General features: G+C 36.6%; 1 protein-coding gene across 3 annotated transcripts in view; it reads right to left on the bottom strand.

Moving 5' to 3' along the window:
- The window catches only part of LOC108095063 (zinc finger protein 592), a 30,324-nt gene extending 14,630 nt beyond the window's left edge, over positions 1–15,694 (bottom strand). Inside the window, exons 1-4 of one of the 3 annotated variants that reach the window (XM_017195981.2) lie at positions 15,638–15,694; positions 13,927–15,295; positions 9,474–10,569; positions 5,683–5,760 (exon numbers count right to left, since the gene is read on the bottom strand). In XM_017195981.2, coding sequence (XP_017051470.1) covers positions 5,683–5,760; positions 9,474–10,556 — 1,161 coding nt within the window. In that variant the 5' untranslated portion in view covers positions 10,557–10,569; positions 13,927–15,295; positions 15,638–15,694. Of the gene's footprint in view, positions 1–5,682; positions 5,761–6,471; positions 7,109–9,473; positions 10,570–13,926; positions 15,296–15,637 lie in introns of those variants that run through there. The other 2 variants (XM_017195984.2, XM_017195982.2) reach the window with 2 other exon arrangements.
- Positions 15,695–25,209: the final 9,515 nt, after the last annotated feature.

The following is a 25,209-nucleotide window of genomic DNA, read 5'->3' as shown; positions in this document are numbered from 1 at the left end:
TTATGGAGATTATGGAAAAAGATACCCTTTCTTTTTTGGGGGAGCATGGGAATCGAACCCAGTCCTTCTGGTTCGGAGACCAGCGCAACAACGTTATCAATTTATTTCTATTAATTCTATATAGATTTTTCGATCTTTCCTATGGCAGCTATATGATATAGTTGTCCGATTTTTAAGAAATTTTTTTTTTTTCAATTCAGGGGTTGTTAAAAAACTCGATATTCTAAAAATCAGGCTTGTGGGATAAAAAACAACGACGTTAAATTCGGTTCCCCGGACCCGCACATAACAAAAAAATTCGCCACTCCTAGATGGCGCTAGGTGGTAACTCCACCACCACTAAGATAAGTCGCTTCTGGCTAATCCTCAGTTCGATCGAAAACACCAAAGATTAATGAACGCTCTACAAGTTGTAGAGCCCCTAAGCTCCCAGGTCGAGTGAAGAAGGTAAATTTATAATTTTTCAATCTGTCGTATGGGAGCTATCCAATATAGTCGCCCGATCCGGCCCGTTCCAACTAAAACAACTTTTCGTAAACATTGATACATAGAAACAGACAGATAGAACAGACGGGCAGACGAACAGACGTACAAAGGTATTTTGATTTATATGGTAAATATATTTTCTTTATGGGGTGCCTCCTTCACTGCGTTGCAAACTTCTGACTGAAATTATAATACCCTTTGCTCTGCAAGGGTATAAAAATATTGGGTTCCGTCGACCCTGTAGGGGATCTCCCGGAGGTCCTTTTGAAAACGGTGTCTGGCGGTGAGGAAGATGTCTCTGATCGAAATTATCAGAAATAGAGGTGGGCGCGGGCCTGTATTTTGAGTCCCGGGCCCGCACGAAAACGAATTCTTTTTTAAGAGGCCCGGCCCGCACGAACATGAAACTTTTTCACCAAGGCCCGGGCCCGGCCCGGCCCATATAAGGAAATTTAAAAGACATGCAATTTATAGGTATATATAAGTACAAATTTGTTAAGGTATAGATACATGAATAATGTTATATATTTAATAAAAGCAAATCATGTCATATTTTTATTTAAAAATTAAATTTTTTCTAAATTTGTGCTTTTTTCATTTAAAACATGGCCCGATGTTGAAAAAAGCTTTTCGCTCGTAGACGAACTGGCGGGAATAGCCAGAATAGTCCGAGCTAATTTAGAAAGGTATTTTAAGTCCCTTGCATTTTTTCTAGAACTCTAAAATATGTGTGCCAGGAGCTGCTGGATAGGCCAAATATTTGTCAAGCTCTATGTCCATAGCGTTTTTCTCAACTTTCTTTTCGGGCTTTTACGGGCCGGGCCTTTTTGATAAGGCCCGGGCCCGCACGAAGCCCGCACGAATCTTAATTTCAAGGCCCGGGCCCGCTCCGGGCCTGTGTAAGCCCGGGGGCCACGAAAAAAAGCCCGGCCCGCGCCCACTTCTAATCAGAAATACAAAAAACCAAAAGGATTACTTAAAGGAAAGATAAATACAAATCATATTGACACGACGAATAGTCAAAATTTTGATTTTAGACAAAATGGCGGCTTCCCAACCGAAACCTTATTTTTTGGCACGAAAATTCAAACTTCAAAGTGACTAAAAAATCGAATTTTCATCAGAACCTTAATTCCTCTTGTGATTATCTGACAAAAATATCTATCAATCGGTCAAGTCGTCTCGGAGAAATTTTTTTATTTGAACAACGTCGGAGAAGCCTTTACAAATACGCCCATTTCTCCGAAACTATTTACCGGATTACTTTGAAATTTTCAGACAATATTCTTCAATATATGTATATACATTCAACATAGGCAAAAAAAACTATTTTTTCAAAATTGCAACTGGATATAACCTTTAAATAGCCTGAGGAGTACGGAACTTAAAATTATTTTATGAGTTGAAGGTGTGCGATCTTCACGATATTTTACTCCAAGGTTTTGTTTTAATTAAAGGAGTGTTCCCGAATCCGAATAATAAGAATAAGAAGCTCCAGATCGAGAATTGTTTTCTAAAACAGTTTCCGATGATATTGTACGCCGAGCCATAAAAAAGCCAAAAAAAAACATTATTTCGGTAGTCAAAAGACAAAATGGCTAACGAGTGAATTTTCAAACATTAAACTAAATTTCGCGTACTTTGAATGAAGGGAAGATTTTGGTATGGAGAAAAAGTGGAGAAGTCTTCAATAAAAAAAAACTTAGTTGACACGGTAAAACACAGATGAAGCGGAATAATGGTATGGGGGTGTACGGCAGCAGGAGGCGTTAGAAAATTAACATTTATCGAGTCAATCATGGATTAAAAAATCTATATCGACATCGTAAAAACACCTTAAAAGAAATTGTTGAAAAACTAGTTGGTTTTAGCGAGTCAACGACCCGAAGCACTCGGCATAGAACGCCAAGCTTTGGCAGCTGTACAATGTTAAAAATTAGCTGCGAACACCTCCCCAGAGTCCTGATCTTAACCCAATTGAGCATTTGTGAGATCTTCTTGAGGGGAAAAATGCTCAAAGATGTGATTCTGGAGGAGTGGTGGAAATTTACTGCAGAGACAGGAAAGAAAGCTAGCTTCGGTCAGCCGAAATTCGAAATTCGAGAGACATTAGGAAACTATTGGAATAAATTATGCTTGTCTGATGAAAAACAACGATTTTATTATTTTTGCCATTAATTCTAAAGAGAATTTTGACCACAGCCATATGATAATAGTAGTCAGATTTTTATGATATTTTTTTCACAATTCAAGGCTAGTTAAAAAAGTTGATATATAACGACGTTATCAATTTATTTCCATTATTTTTATATATTTTTTGATCTCTCCTATGGCAGATGTATCATATAGTTGCACGATGTAAGGGTTATAAGCTTCCTTTCTTGTTCCAATTGGTATTTTCTTAGGTCTCTTTAATTTCGAATTATATTTCATGGAACTACAAAAAGAAGAAGAAGTACAAAAAAAAATATATAAAAAAATGAAATTATTTTTGGAATATTTAGTTTTCTAACTATGTACTATGAAATGGAGAAACAAATTTCATAAAAATATAACTAATCAAAATTATAACATCGTTGTTTTTTATCTCAAAGTTAATTTTTTAAATTTTATTGTGTATTAAAAATTAGCAAATTAAATAAATTTCATGTAAAAATTTAAAATCTACCACATGCTAAAAAAAAACAACTACGCCCAAATATTTTTTCTTAAATTTAAACACACATACATATGTACATATGTATGTTTTTTGTAAGTTTCCTTTGCTAGCTATATACATATATACATAGTACATATATGTATGTAGTTGTCCGGCCCATTCAACATTTGTAAATATAAAAATATGCATATTTATTATGTAATATTAAAGATTACAAATACACTTTCTTGAAACAAAAATACATAAATAATATAGAAGACAACACAAATTCAATTTAATAAAAAACTTCAAGTAAGAAGAAGCATCAAAGAAAGAGGGAAAGGCAGACTAGAGAGAGCATTTAGGAAGCCCCGCCAAGCACCCATACATGCATTTTGAATACTTATGTATGTGTGTATGTATGTACTAGTTCCCCTTTAAAAACCCACCTACCCTCTTCATTCGTTTTCGTTTTTATTTCTGTTTTTGTTTTCTTTCGCCTCGCATTCTTTTCCCACCGCCACCGCCACTGCCACCGTTCGACCCTAGTGCTAGGAGGAACTCAAACCGAAAGAGGGATGGACTTACATAGGTCCACCGGACCTTTCGCTCCTTTCGCTCTATCTTAGGGGTAGCAGGAGGCGGTAACCATCGCTTCTGCTTCTTTTCGTTTCGCTCGGCGTGCGGTCGTGATGAGTGAAATAAAAATGGTTGCAAAAAACGTGAGGGGTGGACAAATGATTTTGTACGGCTGAGTGCGATTTCGTACCGACACACACACACACACACACACACACACAGACACGTAAGCAAAGACAACGAGCGTGCTTATATCTGCGCCTTAGTAGTAAAGGACAAAAATCGGGGGAAGGTCGAACGTTGCGCTTATTATATGGAACATTCTTTTTTTCTTGGCTCTGTTGCGTGCTGTACAGTTTTTTAAGCTCTTTTTTTTTAAATATATTAAGGTTCCCTAAAGGTTTAAAAGAGTTTACTAGAAGTTAAAAACAAGAAAGGAAGCTAGCTTCGGCAAGCCGAAACTATTACTATTTTTCTATTCATTTTCCATATTTTCGACCATTGTTCGTATGGCAGCTATATGATATATTTGTGCCATTTTGATGAAATTTAATATGTAATTCAAGATTGAATATAGAACTCTATATTCCAAAAATCATGCTTGTCTGATGAAAAACAACGATGTTATAATTTTATTTCCCGTATTTCTATATAGATTTTTCGATCGCTCCTATGGCAGCTATATAATAACGTTGTCGGATTTTAATGAAATTTTTTTCTCAAATCAAGGGTTATTAAAAAACTCCATGTTTTGAAAATCATGCTCTTGGAATTAATTATATAATTTTTTTTCCATTATCGTACCCTATAATAATGACCATAAAAAAGATTATATTTGACTGCTCGTAATTAGCAGCATAACATACCTAGGTGTTACATTTTACCAAAAAAGTTATGATTTCATATAGATCGAAAATCCCTAAAGATTCGCTTCCATTCAACGCTAAAAATAATATTTAAGCTTCTTCCATAGTCTCTTTGTTGCAGATTCGGATGATCTTAGTTTTATCTTAAGTGTGTGAAAATTTAAGAGAATGAAATAATAATTTATTAATTATGAAATAAAATAAAAAGAACAAAATAGTGTTTTTTTTAACTCACAATATCATTTATTTAATAGACGTTTTTTTTTTTTTTTTTTTTTTTTTTTGTCAAGCGTTATACAAACTTGACTGTCATACGTTTCACTTAAAACATTTAAATACGTCTGCTTTGTATAATATATGCGAAGCCGAATAAGAAATGGACAGCTTTCTTACACACATACATATGTATGAAGTTCTTATTAGAAAGCATATTTACAGTTCCCGAAACCTTTTTTCATAAGAAGAAGAAGAAGACGTACTTATAGCTAAAAACATGCTACTCACGCAAAGAACAAAATGCATAATGTTAAGATTTAATAGTAATATCTAAATTAGACTTACAATGAAAGAATAAATAAAATAAGGGAGTGCATAATTTTGCTTTCATATATAATTAATTTATAAAGTATTTTATTGGTTCAAAAATAAAAACAGAAAAATTTCCTTCATGTGAAAACGTACTTTAATTCTATATTGTAAACGTAATTTTAGAAATAAAAATTACCAGGAAGAATAAAAAGAATGCTGACGCCTGACTTTCCTTTGAAAAGGTTTTAAATAGTAAATGTGACTTACTACTCATTAAATGGAAATACCTTTAATAATATTTAGAACTATTTGATTATGAGTAAATTTTTATTTAATTATTGTGTTAGAGTTTAAACTAAACTAAAATCAAACTTCAACTTAAAGACTCTTCCCTAGAAACAAAGTGCTTCCTCCCATTAACATATTTGACCGCAGAACGCGCTTCTTCGGACTTGTGGGTATCTTCGAAAATTGACTGTTTTTGTTCGTGTTCGGTGATGTGGTGTGCTGTGCTGTGCTACAGCCGTGTACATGTGTCTTTGACGAGGAAGAGTACTATACACAACGGAACAGATGCCAACTCACTCGTTGCAGGGTTGACCAACATTCTTCAAGGGTGCGTTCACTGATCGCGGCTGCGCTGCTCGACCGGGAAAGCTGAAGCTGAAAGAAATAGGAGTACATTATTAGTGTCACTTATTCTGCGATTATGGGGGAAAACTATAACAAGGCGAGCTAGCATTTATTCAAAGAGCTAGCTTACAAGTTCTCCTATTTCTCAAAAGCTCATTAGAGTATAATTAAATATTAAAACACTGTGTTTAAAAAATAAGAAAATCGTTTCAATCCGCAACTCATTTTATTTCTTTGTCTAACGCACTGTCATTCCACTTTGCTCAGAAGTTTTTAACGAAGTAAAATCCATTTTTTTACACAAGACACTCTTATGTATTATACATTTGTGTGTTTTTAAGCTGTTCTATTCTGTTCTATTATGTACCGTTTGTTTTTCATGCCATATTTGCTGGGCATAAAAACTTTTTCTTTTCAAACTTATATTCTCTACTGGATGGCGGGAAACTGGTCATTATATATCCATATATGTACATATGAACCCTGTTTCCAACAGCCTTTCCCACGATGATCACATTATAAAGAAAAATTTGTGTTTTTCGTTATATACAATTTGAAAAAACCCGTCTATGTATGTGTTTAATTCAAAACGATTTAGGTAAACATGGTGTAACTTAAAAACAATTTCGGTTCTTTTCCCTGACTGTAATTAAACGAAAATTATCACATTCAAAAGCCTTTCCAATAGAGTTATATGAGTACAACTTAAAAGTGGTGAATGGGAAGAAAATGAAAAATTACATCGTGCTCCTTTTCACAGTCAAGTGTCATTGTATGCGTTATGATCTTGAGATAGCCGATCGTGAAACGAAACGAAACGGAAGGGAACAAATACAGTACAGTTCCCTTGCGGTATTTTTTATAAATTTTCTTTGCTTTGGGAGTTATAACGGTTCATTCTTCCGATCAATCGAATCGCGAGCTATGCTGCACTGCTTCATTGGTGGCTCATGTTGCTCAAAACGCCGCAGACCGAATATTTACATCAGCACTAAAAACAGCTTTTCATCTGAGTTGTTTTAATTTAAAGATGGGCAGACATTTCGCGATTGTTCATTGGTGTAATTGTGCACCGAAATGACTTTGGCTCGCGAAAACAAATAGCAAATAGCTGGCACACGAACGAACTGATTTTAGTTTCGCAGGATATATAGTTACGCGAGGCAGACCGGAGCACACAACCTTACGGTCTGATGTCCTTTGAACTTCTGCCGGCTCGGCGAATTAATATCAGCAAACGGGACACTGCGTGAGTGCCAGGGGGTATTTCTTAAACTATCCTGTTTTTGCGTCGTCGTCGTCATCGCTGACGTCGTCTATGCCTCTGTCGCACTTGAGCTTCAAATGCGGCGTCTCTTTCTCTATGCGTTATTATTGTTTTCTTGAGGAAACAAGACCGAATAAGTTGTACAACTCAACAAAGGAAAGGAAAAGCTCTCAAAGGAATGACATCTTGCGTTCTCTTTGCTCTTTCGCTAGAAGGAAAAGAGAAGGAGAAGCGAAGACGAAGAAGAAGAAGTACAAGGAAACCAAAAATTATGGCAGTTTTAGAGCTTACTAGGAACAGTGAACAGTGAACTGAACGGTAAACTGACTTTTATATTTTTATGTGTGCAATAAAACTGAACCTGAACTTGCAACCCCATTTGCTGCCCCGTACCCGCCACTTATTATAAAATGAAACCGAGCCGAAGATTCTCACACACGTGGCCTCGCTCCCAATGGTGGTTACTTCAAGAAAAAGTATAGCAAAATCTAAGCAAGGATAAGACCACATTTTTCTCTTTCCTCTTTCCATCCTTCTGCGCTCTCATTGCCTTAGTATAGTAATTCAACGAATCCTCCCCCATATTTCATTTACCCCTTACGAATTTCCAACGGTTTCCCCACCTCAAGCGGTTTGTCAAGGTGCAAAAATGTTAGGTGCACGAAGAACCCAATTTTACTAAGAGGGACTTCTTTCGCGTAAGCTCATTAAGCGGCCAGATTGGTAGATTGGTAGAGAAAACCAGAATTATAAAATTCCAAAGTCGATACTTGATACTTGACCAACCATCTAATGGAAGTATATAACCCCTTTTGGGCTGGAACGAAGCAAGCTTTTTAAATTTCCCTCGAGTGAAAGGGGTTGTTTAGGACTGCTCTTAAAAACTGAGAGATTAAGAGAGAATTTCTGAAAATATAATGCAAAGAGAGTACAAATTAGAAAAACTCACTGAAAAGGCCAACTCTAAAATGAAAAAATATCAGTGCTTGAAAGGGGCACACTTTAAAACTTTCATGTAAAAGTGGGAACACTAAAACTTTCAAGGCCGTTGGCAATAAGCATGCCCTATACAGGTCACATAAATGGTATACCTAGTCCAAAAAATTTTATTTTATTTAGAAAAGAAATATAAATGTACTCTATAGATATAGATACTCCGGCTGTTTTTATTCCGTTTCCATGCTCGAGTAAACCTATCAATTTAAAATTTCTCACTGATCGTCCTGTTTCCAAGAACAAACTTAAAGTTCATCAATTGTTTCTTTAAGGTTGAATAAGTCTTGTACATTTGTTTATTGTAATAATGTATAAAACGAGAAATTAAGATAGCTTCAACGATAGCTTAGCTTATAAACTGGACTTGACCAAATTCTAATCCAAGATTTTTTAGTACCCCAAGTCCAATGCAAATGGATATACATATATCAAGGCAAAAGCCTGAATTTTAATTTATATATTTCTTACATTTTATCCTATGGCAGCTTTATTATTTACTATATTAGAAAATATATGGGTGATGCTGATCAAGAATATATATACCTCCCAGGAATCCTTTGCAAGAGTATAAAAATCAATCTTACTTGTTAAACGAGTTCTAAACAACTAAGCCACCCAACCGCAAAAGCGTTCTAAATGTTATCTTTACGCTTGTTTTATGTGTTCGTATGCATATTTCCCTGTGCTTTAACAGTTCCTTTAGATCAATATATAAAAATAAAAAATCTAAAAAAAAAATATGAAAAAAATTTGTAGAACAATTAAAAAAAAAAGATTTCAATATAGTTCACAACAATAAATTTATTAGGATCAGACGACAATATCTATTTCGACACTGCAAATGTTGAATTTCATAAGTCCGAAAAATTATTAAATAATATAAATATACTTATCATATAGCTGCCATAGGAAAGATCGAAAAATATATGCATAGAGTATATAAATAATGGCAAAAAAATGACACCGTCGTTGTTTTTTATCCCACGTGTATGATTTTTAGAACACAAGGTTTTTTAAGTACCCTTAAATGGAAAAAATGCAAAATAAAAATCATAAATTTCATAAAAATCGGACAACTATATCATATAGCGGCCATAGGAAAGATCGAAAGATCTATATAGAGTTAACGGAAATTAACGGGAAGAAAATGATAACATCGTTGTTTTTCGCCACTAAGTTTATCGTTTTTATTTAATTATATTTCATTAAAATAGAACAACCGTTTAAAATATAGAAATGTAGTAAAATCAAAATTGAAAATATTGTTAAATTAAGTTCACCTATTAAAAACACGTAGTCGATGCACTACAACCCCTTATGTTAGTTTTAGTTTTGTAAACTTTACCATCATCTTTAATAAATAAATAAATAAAAATAAATAGAAATGTGGTAGCAAAATCGACATAGCTATGATGTTATTTAGCCTTCATGTAGCTTCCTTTCTTGTTTTATTATAAATACATTATTATATATACATTACCTGGATTTCACTGGCCATTTTATCGTTGCTATATTTAATGTCGGGGGTCGTGCTGCCGCCGGATGGTGTGCTGGAGGGTTGTGGAGATTGCTGGCCCTGCGACAAGCTCTTGTCGATCATGGTTGCCCCGGGTCTGGGTCCTGTTCCAGAATTCGAGCCGCCTCCCGTTTCTGGGGACGTCAGCTTGCATTGCGGAGTGTGCAGGACTGAGTGCTGATTCTGCTGATTCTGGTTGGAGTGCGACTCGTCGATGGATCCCATCGTCAGTACCTTCCTTTCCGCCTCGGCGGCTTCCCTGGCCGTCGCCTCGCCCACGTCGTAGAAGTCGCCGGCGAAGGAGAGCTGTGCCTGCGCGGGGATCAGCGGCTGGTGGCACTCCTCGAGGGACTGGCTCGGCGGCAGCTTGGCGTCCGTCTCCGGCTTGGGCTTGATCCCACACAAGGCGTTCAGCGAGCTGTTGCCGTAGGTCCGGAGGGCGGACTGTGCCTGGTCCCCCATCGACGGGAGGTTGTTCTGCAGGGCCGTGGACTTGAGGTGGGCTGCCGCAGCGGCGGCTGCAGCCGCGTTGAACAGCAGGTGATGGGTGCTAAGCTGCGGCGACCGCGAACCCCGGAAGGAGTCGCTCCCCCCGTAGGCCTGCTGCTCCGAGTGCTGCTGCGAATGCAGGACATGGCTGGGCTCGACCTTGGTGCTGGCAGGCGGATGGGGGCTGCTGTTCACTTGGACCCCCCCGGAGGAGGGTGGGCCGTCTATGTGCACTTCGGACACCAGCTCGTGCTCCTGGGGAATGGCCTGCTGGTGGAGGGAGTGTGTGTGGTTGGCAGTTTGCTGTTGATTCGGCGCCGAATTGTATTGATGAAGCGCCGTTTGCAGGCCGAACGGGCCTCGTGCCTGCTGCCAGAAGTCGGCGGCGTCCATCTGAATTATTAGGAGCAAGTAAGCCGGGAGGAGACCAATGTGATCCCAGATTACTGGATGTGGCCAATCGCCCCGAACGACAAGGATTTTTCTTTCGACCCCTAACTTGGACGTGGGAAGCCAATTGTGAGTGGTTTGGGCTTGGCTAAAGCATCTTGCTTTCATATCATGTCACTTCCTGTAACACAAAAAGATAAGTAAAGAATATACATACATAACAACTTGATCAAGTTGGATAAAGGTTTAAAAAGCGTAATAAAACCAAAAATATATATAATTATACCGTTAAGAACGACTTTATTGTAAGGGTTAAGGACTATTAAAAAATATTATTTCATTAGTTGTTAAGTAACAAAAAGAATCATATCTTTGTTTTTTTTTCTATGGCAGCTACTTATATGAAGTAGCAGCCCGATCTTAACAAAATAATTTTTGGTAACTAAAATCGAATAAAATTGCCATATCGTAAATCAGAAGAAACTAACTTTATTTTTAGTAATTTGATATTCGATTTTGGATTTAAAATTCATTTAGAAACCATAACTGAAAATTATATAAAGTTTCAGTGTTTTCAAAAACGCTGGATGTTCATCACTATAATCATCTGCAAATTTAATCCCAAAAATATCGGCGTATATACCGCAAAGCTAAATAAAATAAAAAAGAGACAACTTAACTGTTAGAGTCTAATTTAACGGTAAACATTTTCGAAAGGCGTGACAACTTTTGAAGATCTCGACGTCTATAAGGGCATAAACTGGTATGCGTAAGAGAAGGTGTGGCAAATTTAAAAAGCCCCATTGCTGCGGATTAGGCCACAATGGTGTACCGGCAAAACTATATTTATGAGCGTGGCACTTTTCATAAAAGTTAGTATGCTGCGTGTTCATCACGAGAATTTGCGTGTCTGCGGCTTTTTTTTTCCTTTTTTTATATCCTTCCTATTGGACCTATCCGGCCGTTCCGACTTACTAGCTGCGTGTAATAACTACACACCTATTGGAAAAGTTGGTGATGCTGATCAAGAATATTCTTTATGGGGTCTGGGGTGTTTTCTCTTCTCTGCGTTGCTGCGTTCTGACTGAAATTATATCATCCTCTGCAAGGGTATGTATATAAGAAATAACGTTTTGGCTATTGCCTAACTAAAAAAAATAAAATTTAAAAATACGTATACCAATCCATCCTGGTGACATCATTTAGTGGAACGTGATTTTGAAAATTTAGTTCATATTTTTAAAACTTTGCAGAGCTTATTACTGTATCATGTCCGACCATATTGTGTATACAAATATATAATATATTCTAATCAGCTTGTCCATACAAATCAATATCGTCATGTCGGTCTCTTCGTTTTTTTCTGCCAGTCTGTTTCTATGAGACTAGGATCTCGGCTTCAAAGCGATCTCACCAAAACTTCACTAAGAAACTTGTTGCTATTTCAGAAAGCATTTATTCTATATTAAGCCAACCGGGATCAAACGTCTTGCAGAGACAACATATATAGAAGAAATTTATTTACTGTATTTCTGATTTCAAAAATCGGACAGCTAATCCGCACCTAATCCTGAGGAGACTCTTCACATCCAATAAGGTAATCGAGTATTTGTATATTCTTCAATTTAATTGATCTAGCAAGTTCGTCATTCTATCTGTCTGTTTTAATGTCTCTTAGTATTGAAGTTACCTCGCTGAAGTTTTACCCAAACATAGCAGGAAGTATAAAAGTCGAAACGGCCCGGATCAGATGACTATATCATAAAGCTTCCAAAAAGGTAAAAAAATAATACCCTTTGCTCTTCAAGGGCAAAAAAATAAAGGGCACAAATTGTAACGCCGTTGATTTCCATCATACGGTCATTATTTTTGACAGATATTGTTTTTGTACACTTTTAAAACTCATTATAAATTTAATAAAAATCCATATGACTGAATCAATGATCCAAACTCTTCAAAACTAATGAACAATATTATAATATCGTCGTTATAAAGTTATTTTAATAGAGATCTGACTAGAATTTCATATGGCGGTCATAGAAATAAACCAAATTAAATTATAGTACTTCTTTATCTCTGACTTGTTAAGGATCGAACTAAGAGTACGAAGAATCTTGTTATGATAAATTTGTGATGAATTTAGTCGTTTTACACACAAAAGTTTTAATTGCAAGGGTATCCTTTTAATTGCAACCTTTATTATTATGTTTACAAATGTTTATAGATGTTTATTTTGCGAAAGGCAAACAAATTGTTGAACAAGTTTGAGAAAATGTGAAGCCACTGCATTTGAAAGTTCTGTCATTAAAACAGTTATTCATGATCGTCAAATTGAATACCCGAGCGGTAAACTGTGTAATGGGTTATCCTTTAACTTTTAACATTTTTTAAATGTTCAACTTTTTTTAAGTCTGCATAAGGATATTTTCTTTATTGATATGTACTTTTCGCTACGTACCACCAATGAAATAGTTACAACCACGACGCAGACTGTAAATAGAAGGGGAAGCATCGAGTCCGTTTCAATAGAGTTATAGAACATTAATATGCCAAGAAAGCCCCTTATTTTAACTCGGTACAAATTTTGAAGGTGTGTGGCTTTTGTTAAAAAACTAGCGAACTAGCGAGCAACAAATTAAAAGCAACAAAAAATGCACATATTTGCTGCTAAATGCTTAATGTGTATATAAATAAATAAGTGAGTTCTCTTAAGTTTTTCAACTAATTCGTTTCTCGTCCGCTTTTACCTCTTCAAGAGGCTATATGAGTGGGCGAATAAAATAACGGTAACGTTTTATTCACGGCCGCGATTACGGTATTACGGTAACGGTGACGGTGAGAGCTGAGACTTGGAATTTTCTTGCAGTAAACAAATACAGATAACCGATAACCTGGCGGCGCGCGAGTCATAGAAAAACTAATTTGGCCCTCGCCTCGTCCAAGTATAAATATGACTGTTGCTGGGGTTCAGACACGTCTCGTTTAGAAATAGAACTTGCACACACAAAAGTGGAGTCGGCTTGAAGTCGAGTCATCGCCAGCGTCCTCGTTGGCGGCGCAAAGTAAGCCAAACATCTTCGTTTCTGGACTCAGCTGAAAGAGCTTCGGCAAAACGTCTTCGTGTCGTCTTCGTGTCCACTAACACCATCTAACGGCATCTTTGCTCAGCAGCGCCTGTTTTGCACGGATTTCAAAGCTCTCTTTTCATCTGCTCTTATTTAGCAACTCGGACAAAACGACCAAGGGTCAAACGGTAAATGCCTATACCGTTACATGAGGTTTAGGAGCTTCGATTGATCGCCAAGTTTGTACAGTCGAATCCCGATAATTCGTTCCCCGCTAAATCGAAAATCGCGATAATTCGTAAAAAATTCTGTTCCCTTGAAAAAAATCTCGATAAATCGAATTCCCGTCTAATTCGTAAAAAAAGTGATCCCCTTGCCATTTCGAATTATCGGGATTCGACTGTAATTGCTTAGATTTCCTCTTTGAGGCTTAACTCTTATTTGGGAAATACATTTTTGAGAAAAAGAATTACCTTTAAATTTGTAATGCTCCTCTTGTGATCATTGTGTGGTGTCTGTGCCATGCAATCGATGAAAGTTGACCGAACGAGAACAGTGCATCGAATATCTTAATTCTGCTTTATTTTTCTTATGGTTAATATGGTTTATGGTTTATGGTTAGTTTTAATATCAATTATTTTTGACGTCTTGTTGAAACATATTTAAACATAAGGCCGGACTAAGGCACACGTTACGGTGTCGCGGTATATTGGTTATAAAAGTTCATTAATATTTCCTATTTTCGGTGTAACTCTCAAATTTCCATTAGCGTCTCTCCAAACATGGAGTTAAATAGGTTTCGATTTTATTCGCATTTCGTTCGTTATAAGCATTACATTTTTGTAGATTTAAACATCACAATTTGTTACCCAATACCTCTCTTATTTATATTGCCGAATAATATTAATTATCAAGCTTATGGCTTATAAAAATATATAATTTTGTACAATACAACTTCAAAGTCTAGTTTATTTTACTGAAATATGATATTGTAGTGGCTTATGGCTTATTTTGTAGCATTAAGTGAATACGAGATAAATTTGACTGTACGTATTGCTCTCTATATTAGTTTTATATCTGTCCAAGATTTCAGAACTTCGTATGTATATCCTGTTTTTTTTTTCAAATGCTAGCTGTATGGTATGTGGTATTGAAAACTGTATGTTCCGGTGTCAGTGTTTATTGGGTAAGCATTCGGGGAACGTATTTTGTAGCTGTGGAAGATTATCCTTAATGGTAACCTTATGTTAGACTAAAAGCACAAATTTCTTAGTATACAATGTTAGCTAGCTATACAATAAAAAATCTATTCAAATATATACACACAAAGATATTAATAGTTTGTTGGTTCGTGGCCTGCTTCAATTTTATTTAAAACTACACGCAATCCCTTACTTAAATCATTTAAAAATTGGTATTTTCTGCGTAAAATTGTTTGTGATTTCGATTTGAGTTGGAGTTTGTATTTGTAATTTATGCGAATTTGTACTTTTGATTTCAATTTAGCAACACATTCGGTTGTTGTAGATTATTTTCTCGTTTCAAATTTGATTTTTAGTGGCTTTTTCTCGTTGGTCGACTTAAATGTTGGGTTATATATATTTAGTTGTTTTAATTTTCTTGGTTTTGTGATAAGGTTTAAGTTGTTGTTGTTGTTCCGTTTCAATAATGTGTTTAGAGAAATTAGGGAATTAATTGCGTCTGTTCTATTGCGTTTAAAACTGAATGATGGATTAGTTGGGTAAAGATGTATGATGTATCGCTTGTTACGGAGTTTTTTATTGAAGTTTTCTTTACAAAAAACGTTTTTTGGTCTATTGTTTTTGTTAAAATTATGATGATCTGAAATTATATAAAGGAAAAAGGGTTTGTCAGATTTCAAATATGGTTGAAGCAAGCACACATATTAATTTGCCCAATAATTTCTTATATCATTTTCTGAGCAGTTCAATTGTGCGATGCTTTTTTTTATCTATCATAACAAATTTTTTATTTTTCTTTTTCTTTTCAATTTGATCACAATCCACAGTTTTTTAAAATAACTTTTAATGCACATTTGACAAAATAAAAATGCTCCGCGAGGTCAAGTCGATCCGCAGTCGGCTGTTCTACTCCATGGAATATTGCGTTTGAGAGTGCCGCATCCAAAATAATTGAGAATAAAAATCATTGCCCCGGTAATACGTGGTTTGGAGAGCTGTATCTGGAGAAGGGACAATCGGAGTGCCGAAGGGGAATGACTGGGAGTCAGCGGTATGCTTATTATAAGATAAAAATTGTGTGTGTTAAACAAAAAGTGACAGAAGCGGCAGCAGCGAATGCAGCGGATGTAGATTCAGGTCCTTGCACTCGGACAGGAAGCCAGCGCCGGCGCTCTCGGCAACTGCAGTTGCAGTTTCACACTGAAATAAAATTCCTATTACATTCAAAAATAATTCGAGAGATGCTCGTGATGTACTCAAACATATCCTCACTACTATTACTACCTTCTTTTAAAGGCTGGACAATTCGGAAAAACTTTGCTGTTTTATATGGCTTAGTTATAGAGATTTAAAAAAATCCAAAAATAGATCACACATCTTTAATAATTTGGATTATGTTTTAAAACTTTTTAGTCAAACATTTAAGACACACTGACAATTATCCTCAAACATTATTTTCTATCCCGTTTTACAAATGAATAGTGCTAAGGTGCCTATGGTGCCTAATAGGACAAGGTGCCTATGGCCTATTCTCCCTATCTTAAATTAAACAAGGGAGAACGCTGACTTAGATGCCGGTGTCGGGTAAGGCTGATGGGCGTAAAAATGGGCTTGGCAAATCAAATACAAATTACAACAACAAATACAAATCTGTTTTTGATAATGCGATTCTGATTCTAAGAACTGTACCATACTTTTTGAGAAATATAGTTTATCGTTTTAATTTAAGAGTAACGGGTATAAAAAGCGATCGTCCGAGAAAGCGTTTTTGAATTTGAATTTCGAATTCAAGTGTGTACTATTTTTTCCCATAACTGAAGGGACTTCTGGGCAATAAATACGTTTTGAAAAGTTTTACGTGTCCTAGTAAGAAACCTGTATATGTACACCGAGCCGAACATTAGCAAATAAAACCTTAAAATATAATTGTATCCCACAACGGCTCTTGAAATACTAATTAAACTTCAGTAAATTCGGAAGATTTACAAAATGTCATACCTAGAAAAGTACTTTACATTAAGCAATTCGTTCCGACAATAGATATTAACAAGTTATTTATTTGAGGATCGAACAACGATATCAAATGGCTGCTATAGAAAGGAGCACATTAATGGAAAATTCGACGAAACCAGAGAAACCTATATGGTAAACTTTATCGCTGTGGTTGCAAGGATCGAAGTAGTTGGTGACCCTGGTTGGGTCAATAGGGGTAGCCTCAAATTTAATCGAATCATTTGACAATACGGAGAATTAGAATAAGTATTCGCATTAGCAGCCATAGTCTAATCCCGATAATTCGAAATGGCAAGGGGATCACTTTTTTTACGAATTAGACGGGAATTCGATTTATCGAGATTTTTTTCAAGGGATTTTTTTTTTTCAAGGGAACAGAATTTTTTTTACGAATTATCGCGATTTTCGATTTAGCGGAGTACGAATTATCGGGACTCGACTGTAGTTTTTTCAAGTGCATGGGACTGCATGCTGTCGTTGCCCACAGACGATTCGTTCATGGTTAAAATGTGAGTGTGCGTGTGCGTGTGTGTGTGTGTGTGTGAGCCAAACATGTATGTCTGACCCATGCCGCAGCTCAGATGCGTTTTCGTTGCATCATCATCCCTTACGCCACCCCCGCCAACTGATTACGCTCACACGTATACGCGAAGGGGCGGCCAGTGCTATTTTGGTTGCACTCGGCGCAGTTCGTCCGCTGTGGGCCCGGTCATCGTTGCACTTTCCATAGTAACATCCCTTATACATATACATGTGCAGCTAGGTGGCGATGCAGCCGTGATGACCACTGCAACCACCCTACTCGCTGCTCGCTGTTGTTGTTGTTGTTGCTGTCTGCTGCAACCGCACCAGAGCCGGGACGGGACCTGGTCGGTGGTATGCAAATTCGTGCATGATTTAATGTCTGCTTCAAGGCCTCCTCTTTGGCACCCCTGTCCTGCCATCCTGCTATCTCCCTCGCACCCGCCCGAGTGTGCTCCCCCACACTTTTCCAGACTGTTTCTGTCTAGCTTCTGCTATGGGCTGCACTGGCCACTGTGAGCTTGCAATCTGGCTGCATTCTGGTCGTCGTCACGGTGCAGCAGTGTGCATTTTAATGCTTATGTGCATTTCCTATATACAAACACATACACGTAAGCAACTCCCAAAGCACATAAACAGCCGGCAAACACACTGTCAAAACATAACAGATTTAAATGAATGTAAGTTTGTATGTACATAGGCGGGCCTTTATGTATTTGCAGCATGTTTAAAACACATACATACATACACACACATACTTGTTTATAAAGTAAGTTGAAACCGCTGCTGTTTAATCGATTTTAGCAAGTGCTTTGACCAAAGCATATCGACTTCTATCGATTTTCTTAAATATTATTCCCAAGCCTGAAGCGAAGCTCATGTGTTAAGATACCAAGGAACGATTTTTTAAGCGTAGTTTTTTTGTTAACATCATATTTGACATTAACGTGTAAAATACGTAAATTTTGTCCCCGGTTTCAAATGGACCATTCGAAGTTTACAATTTTTCGTCAATTTTTTAAGCATATGTTATCCTGTAAAGTGAAATTCGGCTTTTTCACATATACTATTTACTGACCTTATATTACCCCACAAGAAATAAATAAGAGGCGTTAAATCGGATGACCTTGGCGGCGAACTCACAGGGAAATTTCGACAAAAAAGCTGCTCACCAAATTTGTTCTTCGCCAAGGTGTGTGGCATGCGCCTTTGACTTCATGAAACCAAACAAAAAAAAAAAATACCGTATTTGGGCGTCACCATTCTTGCGGGCGTGGCCAACAATTTAATAAACCTGCGCTGCGTACGAATAACACGAGTCTACATAATTAATGGGAGTACTATAGCTCATTTAGTTCCTTAGATCTTAAGATACATTTCTACGAATAATTACGATGGAAGTGGATATCTAAAGTAATACGTAGGATAATTCCAAAGTTACTATTTTAAATCAGTATTAAAGTATTAGCGTTATCTTAGGCCTAGAAATTCGATCGAAAAATGTAGAAATGTAGTCTAGAAGGTAACCATGTACTGATTAATAGCATCTCAGGCAAAGAGGTCGCTCCCAGGACTTCCGTAAGGAAGTTTCCATGTTTCTTTTGTTTTTCAAAGATTCAATTTTGTAAACTAACGATCGCCAGAGTTCATTCACAAAGTGAATCCCATACAAAAACAATTCACCTTAAAACAAAAAAATTTTCTTAAACAAGTAAATTTCATCTCATTTTAAGAAAATGACTAACATAGCTTAAAAAAAACGGAACCAGATTTGAACTTACTTTCAACTCTAATTTTATAGAAAAGGACAAACCCCCAAATTGTCAAAGACCCAGACCCAAAGCAGTTGTATGCGTCCACATAAGTTCATATGTGAAAATAACCGTTATGTAGCTCGGATGGTGCGGTGTTTGTATGTCATAACGGTGCTTTGCGGCGAGCCTGCACGAATTAATACTTATAAATTAATAAACACAATGCGCGCATCTTTCTCCTATCTCGCTCGCCTATGTACTATGTAGTTTTATTTGTAAATACACATGTACATATATATAAACCTGCATTTAATGGAGGTGTTCAAACACCCAAACTAGTTAAACATATTAAACAAATGTACATTATCCATGGATTAAATTTGAAGTAATCCCAAGCAATAAGTATTGGTATGGTATGTTTTAATATAATATGTAATTTCTAAGACAAAACTCCAACGAGCCGAAGCTTGTGTGCTGATATGAACCTCAGTTTTTCATTTTGTTTATCCTACGACGTCAGTAATACGATGTACAGAATACTAATGCCTAAATTATGTCGAATTTTTCATTAATTTTCTCATTATTCCCTTGCAGAGGGTGTTATATTTTCAGTCATGTATGTATATATATTCTTGATCAGCATCACGATCTGAATCGGACTAGACGTGTACCTCAGTCCGCTCCGGCAGGGTCCGACTTATATACATACATACATACATGTAGACTGTATGGTATATACTGTACTGTATCTTAGATGTCTCCTCTGCTGCGTTGTCAAAAAAAAAAATCTACATATTAATTATGACTTTATCAAAAATGTTTAAAGTAAAACACAAAATGGTCTATCAAAAACTTTGTTTTATGTATGTATATATACTTATTATTGGAAAGCTGTAATGTTCGTATATGTACATATATGTATGAACGCATGTACACATTTATTTATGTGTTTATATTTCTCCATGCCTTGTGTATATAATTTAGGCAAATGGCTAAGGTAATAATTACACATTCATGTTAATATATACAAATGTATTTATATAAAAAATGCGTGGCTTGATGAGTTTAAATTGTTTACGAATAGTTTTCTTAAATAGAAACAAGTGTACATATGTTAATGTATTTGTTATGCTAATTTACAAGTAGTATGTGTGTATGTACTTTAATAATAAATGAATAGAACACTTTAAAAGTATACATATCAGGTAAATATGTATTTACATACATTGTACTTATTTGTAGATACTAACTGACAGGCCTCTTTCTGGTGTTAACAATTACAAATACCAAATACAAATAAATGAATTAAATATGTATAGAATATAGATGAAACCATCCCCAGGGCAAATTAATAGTTTTTATCGTTCTGCGATTGGGAATGCGTTCAGCGTATTGGTTTAAACATATTCATGCATAAATACAAATAAACTAAGTGGCGGCCTGGCAGCTTGGGATCGCGATCTCGATTTGCGGTCAGAAGCAGATGGTGCAATGCTGATCCACCGAAAGGTAAAAAATAAGCGTAAAACATAATTTTACTAGGGGCAGAGTAACCTGTTAAATATGCGTGTGTGCTTGTACACATCTGCTTTCGCGACTCACTCTGAAAAAAAAGTATGCAAGTAAAATATGAAAAGAAATTAGAGTTATGCTTCTTAACAAAATATGTTCCGTTTGTTTTGCATATAAATATATGTATATATATATATATATATATATATATATATATATTGTCTTTATTGATCGAATCAGTAGTACTCAGCCGCGTTCTTTACAACTGAACTAAAACGCTAAGTTACTGATACACTGATACTACTCTACACTGATTGTAGAATGTTTGTATGTATATTTAATTCGCTGTTATAATTTACCGCTAACCGAGCCCTGACAGGAGAGCGCCAGATGTAAGCCGGAAAGCACCGCAAATAATAGCAATGCATGCACTGGGCGAAAACAAGGCGTCTCTTTTTAGTGGGAAAATATTTATTTATCTGTGATCAGGGGGGAAAAGTTCCACCGAACTGGAATCTGGAACCCAAAATCACAGCTGACTCCCTAAAGTAATCTGGATTTTTCACTGTGTACGAACGCACAAGTAAACATATATATGTTCAGGGCCACGCAGGCGCACGCGCAGGCAATAGGCTACAGCAGCAGCAACCCCTGAAGGGTTAGGTCACCCAGCCCCAACCCGGTCCAGGTCCAGGTCCAGTCCCCTCCAATCCGTTACTGCGCAACGCAAAATTCGACGGACGACGGACGACTTGTTCAAATTTAGAAGGGAGAGGACCGACCAGATGGCACCGCTGCGGCGCCGGTGCAAACGCGGCTCCAGTGCGTAACGGTACCGGTGACGGTACCGGGTACCGGTATCACCGATCAGTGTCAGTGGTGTCCCGTTTGCAGCGACCCTAGAGTTGCTGCTCACTAATTTATGCATAAAGCGGACAAAGCTGCAAAAGGGTCAGACAGACCGCCGAGGACAAAAGGAAAGGTAATCACTCTGACATATGTAGGTAGATGGGTCAGGAAATCGAAATCGAAAACCAGAAAGTGTTAAAGGGTTGATGTTCGGACACTGATTTGCCCATCGCTGAGCATCCCTTGGACGTTGATCATTTACATATTCCACATTTGCATCCACTCCAGGTTAGGAACCGAACCTTCGAGACAAACTTCCAACTCCACTCGAATAAGTAGTGGGTAAACCAAACGGATTTTATTCCCTTGCAGAGGATATTATGTCAGTCTTCACTGAGAAGAACCCACCGACCCAATATTTTCCTTATCATCACCACGATCTGACTAGATCTAGAGATCTATACACATTTAGAAATTTGTTGGGATAAAAAGGTTATTTCTGTAATTAAATAAGCCACAGATTAATAGAAATAACTTTAAATATCTAATATTATAACGAATTGCTAAGTGTCGAGCAAACTGCGTGAATTCCCAACAACATCGAAGCTTTGCCGATTGTTCCATTCATAAATTTTTCTAAATTAACCTTTGATATTCAAGAGTCGTTAGAAAACTTTATATCCAAACAAAGGAAGGCAAGCCGAAGCTCATATACATGTAAGCTCTGCCGATTTTTCTATGAAGTTTCTATATTATCGACGATTGCTCATATGACAGCTATATGACATAATCGTTCGATATTTATAAAACTTATGCTTGTCTGATGAAAAGCAACAATGTTATCATTTTTTTCGTTAATTTCCTTTAGATCTATATAGATTTTTCGATTTTTCCCATGACAACTATATGATATAGTTGTCCGACTTTTATGAAATGTTTTTCTCGATTCGAGGGTATTTAAAATTATTATTATTATGGTCGTGGGATAAAAAACAACGACGTTATACTTTTTTTCATTATTTATATATATATATTTATCGATCTTTTCTATGGCAGCTTTATGAAATAGTTATCAGATTTTGATAAAATTGAATTCGAAATGGGATAGTAGGTAAAAAACACATCTGGAAGGAATCGATATGATTTAAAACAAAGGAGTGATAATTTTCTATTTATTTCTATCCGATATAGTCGTCCGATCCGGCCTGTTCCGACTTATATACTGCGTGCAATAACTACACCACTATTGGAAAAGTTTCAGCAAGATGGCTTTAAAACTGAGAGACTAGTTTGCGTAGAAACGGACAGACGTACAGACGCGATGCTGATCAAGAATATATATACTTTATGGGGTCTGAGGTGTCTTCTTCACTGCGTTGCAAACTTTTGTCTGAAATTATAATACCTTCTGCAAGGGCATAATAATACCATAGTGGTTTTTCATCAGACATGCATGACTTTTGGAATATTGAGTGTTCTAATGACTCTTAAATTTCGAATTAAATTTCATAAAAATCGGACAACTATTTCACATTGCTGTCATCAGCATTTGTTCAAAATATGGAAAATTAATATAAAAATCAATAAGAGCTTCGATGTGGTTGTGCCTTTGTGTGCTTTGTTCGACATTTTTGATGACTGCAGGGGAATATAAGGTTGTTTACTTAGAAACAGACAGACGGACAGACCTGCAAACGTATTTCGATTCAGATCGTGATGCTGATCAGGAATATACTGTAACAGTAACAAGACGATCGATTTATTTCTTTGATTACTTTATTCAAAATATGCGACTGCTCCTTTTAAGTGTCTGACGTTGAATGCTTTTTTATTCTCTTCCTTCTTCTCCTCCTTCAGCCGCGTGAGCGAGCTCGCAATACATGATCATAAACTTATTCTATTCTATGAGGGCGAGAGAGATGGTTATACATCTCTGGTCTTTAACTGTCATTCTTATTCTAATGGTACAGTGGGTATTGTAGGTAAACATCCTACTACAATACCTAAATTGTTAGTACTGCTTATTTAGAGCAATGCAGTGTAAGGGTAAATAGCTGTTCGTTGTGTGTAATGAATTTATCGATACAAAGTGGGTTTAAGCATACATTTCCCAAATAAAAAAGAAGTATTGAAAAGCTTGGAACTGAGGTGATGAAACATGTAAGCGAACTGCCATTTTGTTTCGTTGGTGTGGCTTAAGCAGGACCTTCCTTTCAGGACCTTCCAATTTCCCACCCACTCGACGAAATCCATCTAAAAATTTGTGCCCACCCCAGCACCTCCACCTCCAGCAGTTCCGCAGTCCAGCAGTCGAGCAGTTGAGCAGTCCGCCCGACCAGCCGCCAGCTACCCTTTCACCACCGAGTTTCAGTCAACTTAAGTTGTAGTTGCCCTTTTTGTTGTTTTTATTTATTTTTTATTCTTTCTGTTTTGAATAAATGTTGGTATGGCGCGCTTCCTTCCGCAAAGGAAAGAAACCCAAGCCAGGCGAACACTGCCAAGGCCGCCTTGATGGATGACGATGGCAATGCCATGGCAATGGAATACCCAAGCTCCAAGTTTGAGTTGAGCTGAGAAGGGTGGAGTGAGGAAGGAGCAGGAGCAGGAGCAGGAGTGAGGAGGCAGGGGACAACTTCGCGCAAATAAAATGTAATTGAGGGGAGAATCAAGCCTAAGACGATGCTGGCACTGGCACTGACAAAACTTGGGTTGGTTTGGTGGACCGTTTCCTGGGGAAGGGTTTACTTTGGTTGCCCATTTTGGTGGGGACCCAGGAGAGGGGATGGCAGCACTCCGATAATATTAAACCGGACGCGGCCCAGTTTTTGGCCTGCTGAAAACAATTTAAAATTTAATTTCGCCGAAGAGCAGAAAAATCAACACGAAAACGGATGTGGGAAAAAAAAGAAAAGAACGCTTTGTGAATTTCATAAGTTAGCAACACTTTCGTTGCCATAGGTTGACGACCAGCATTTGTGTTACGAAGGACTTCAATTATGAAGAGTTCAAGGCTTTTCTTGGTTTTTGGGTTTTTACTAGAGGAAAACCATTGAGATACATTTGTTGATTTTTATAGGTTATTTCCTTTCATAGGTTATTTCAATTTTAATCTGCAGTGCAACGCAGTCAAGTAGATTCCTTGAACCCCTTGAAGTAAACACAAAAGCTATAAAGTAAACGATTCCCTATTGCATGCAGCATATTAGTCAGAAAGGGGCCGGATCGGACGAATATATAGTATATACTTAGTGAAGTTACACTAAATTAAATAAATTCTTGTTTATCATAAGAACATGATTTTTGGAGTATTGTGTTTTCTTAAGTTTTTCGAATAGCTGCCATGGGAACCACTTGCCTCTACATTTACCTATTTTATGGAGAATCCGAAATTATTTAAGAAGTACTGTACACTACACCTTATCGCTGACGTTCTAAGGATCAAAATTGCGAAAAAGAAAACCAGTCGTAAAACAAGAAACTATTTTTATATTTATTTTTTATAATGGCTTCGGTTGTTCCTATAACAGCTATAGTCATGTTTGTATAATAAACAGAAAAGGAAGCTTTATAACCTTAAGGTAAGAACGAACAGACTCATTACAATTTAATTTAATCATTAAAATATAAGAATAAAATATATAAGAATATAAGTCGGAACCAATAAGGCGACTACATCGAATAGCTCCCATAGGAGAGATCGCAATTAAATTGATAACGTTGTTGTTTTTACCATATTGACATGAGTTTTAGATTTTCGAGTTTTTAACTTCCCTTGAATTAAGAACAAAATTTCATAAAAAGTCGAAAATATATTTAAATTTAACGAAAATAAAATTAAAAGAACGTTTTCTAACGACTCTTAAATTTCGAATTAAATTTCATAAAAAAGCCGTCGAAAATATGC

The sequence above is a fragment of the Drosophila ficusphila genome, unplaced genomic scaffold, assembly GCF_018152265.1.
Source record: "Drosophila ficusphila isolate 14025-0441.05 unplaced genomic scaffold, ASM1815226v1 contig_220, whole genome shotgun sequence".
Classification (NCBI taxonomy): domain Eukaryota; kingdom Metazoa; phylum Arthropoda; class Insecta; order Diptera; family Drosophilidae; genus Drosophila; species Drosophila ficusphila.
The sequence above is the reverse complement of the archived record's forward strand: the minus strand, read 5'-3'. Positions and strand labels throughout refer to the sequence as shown.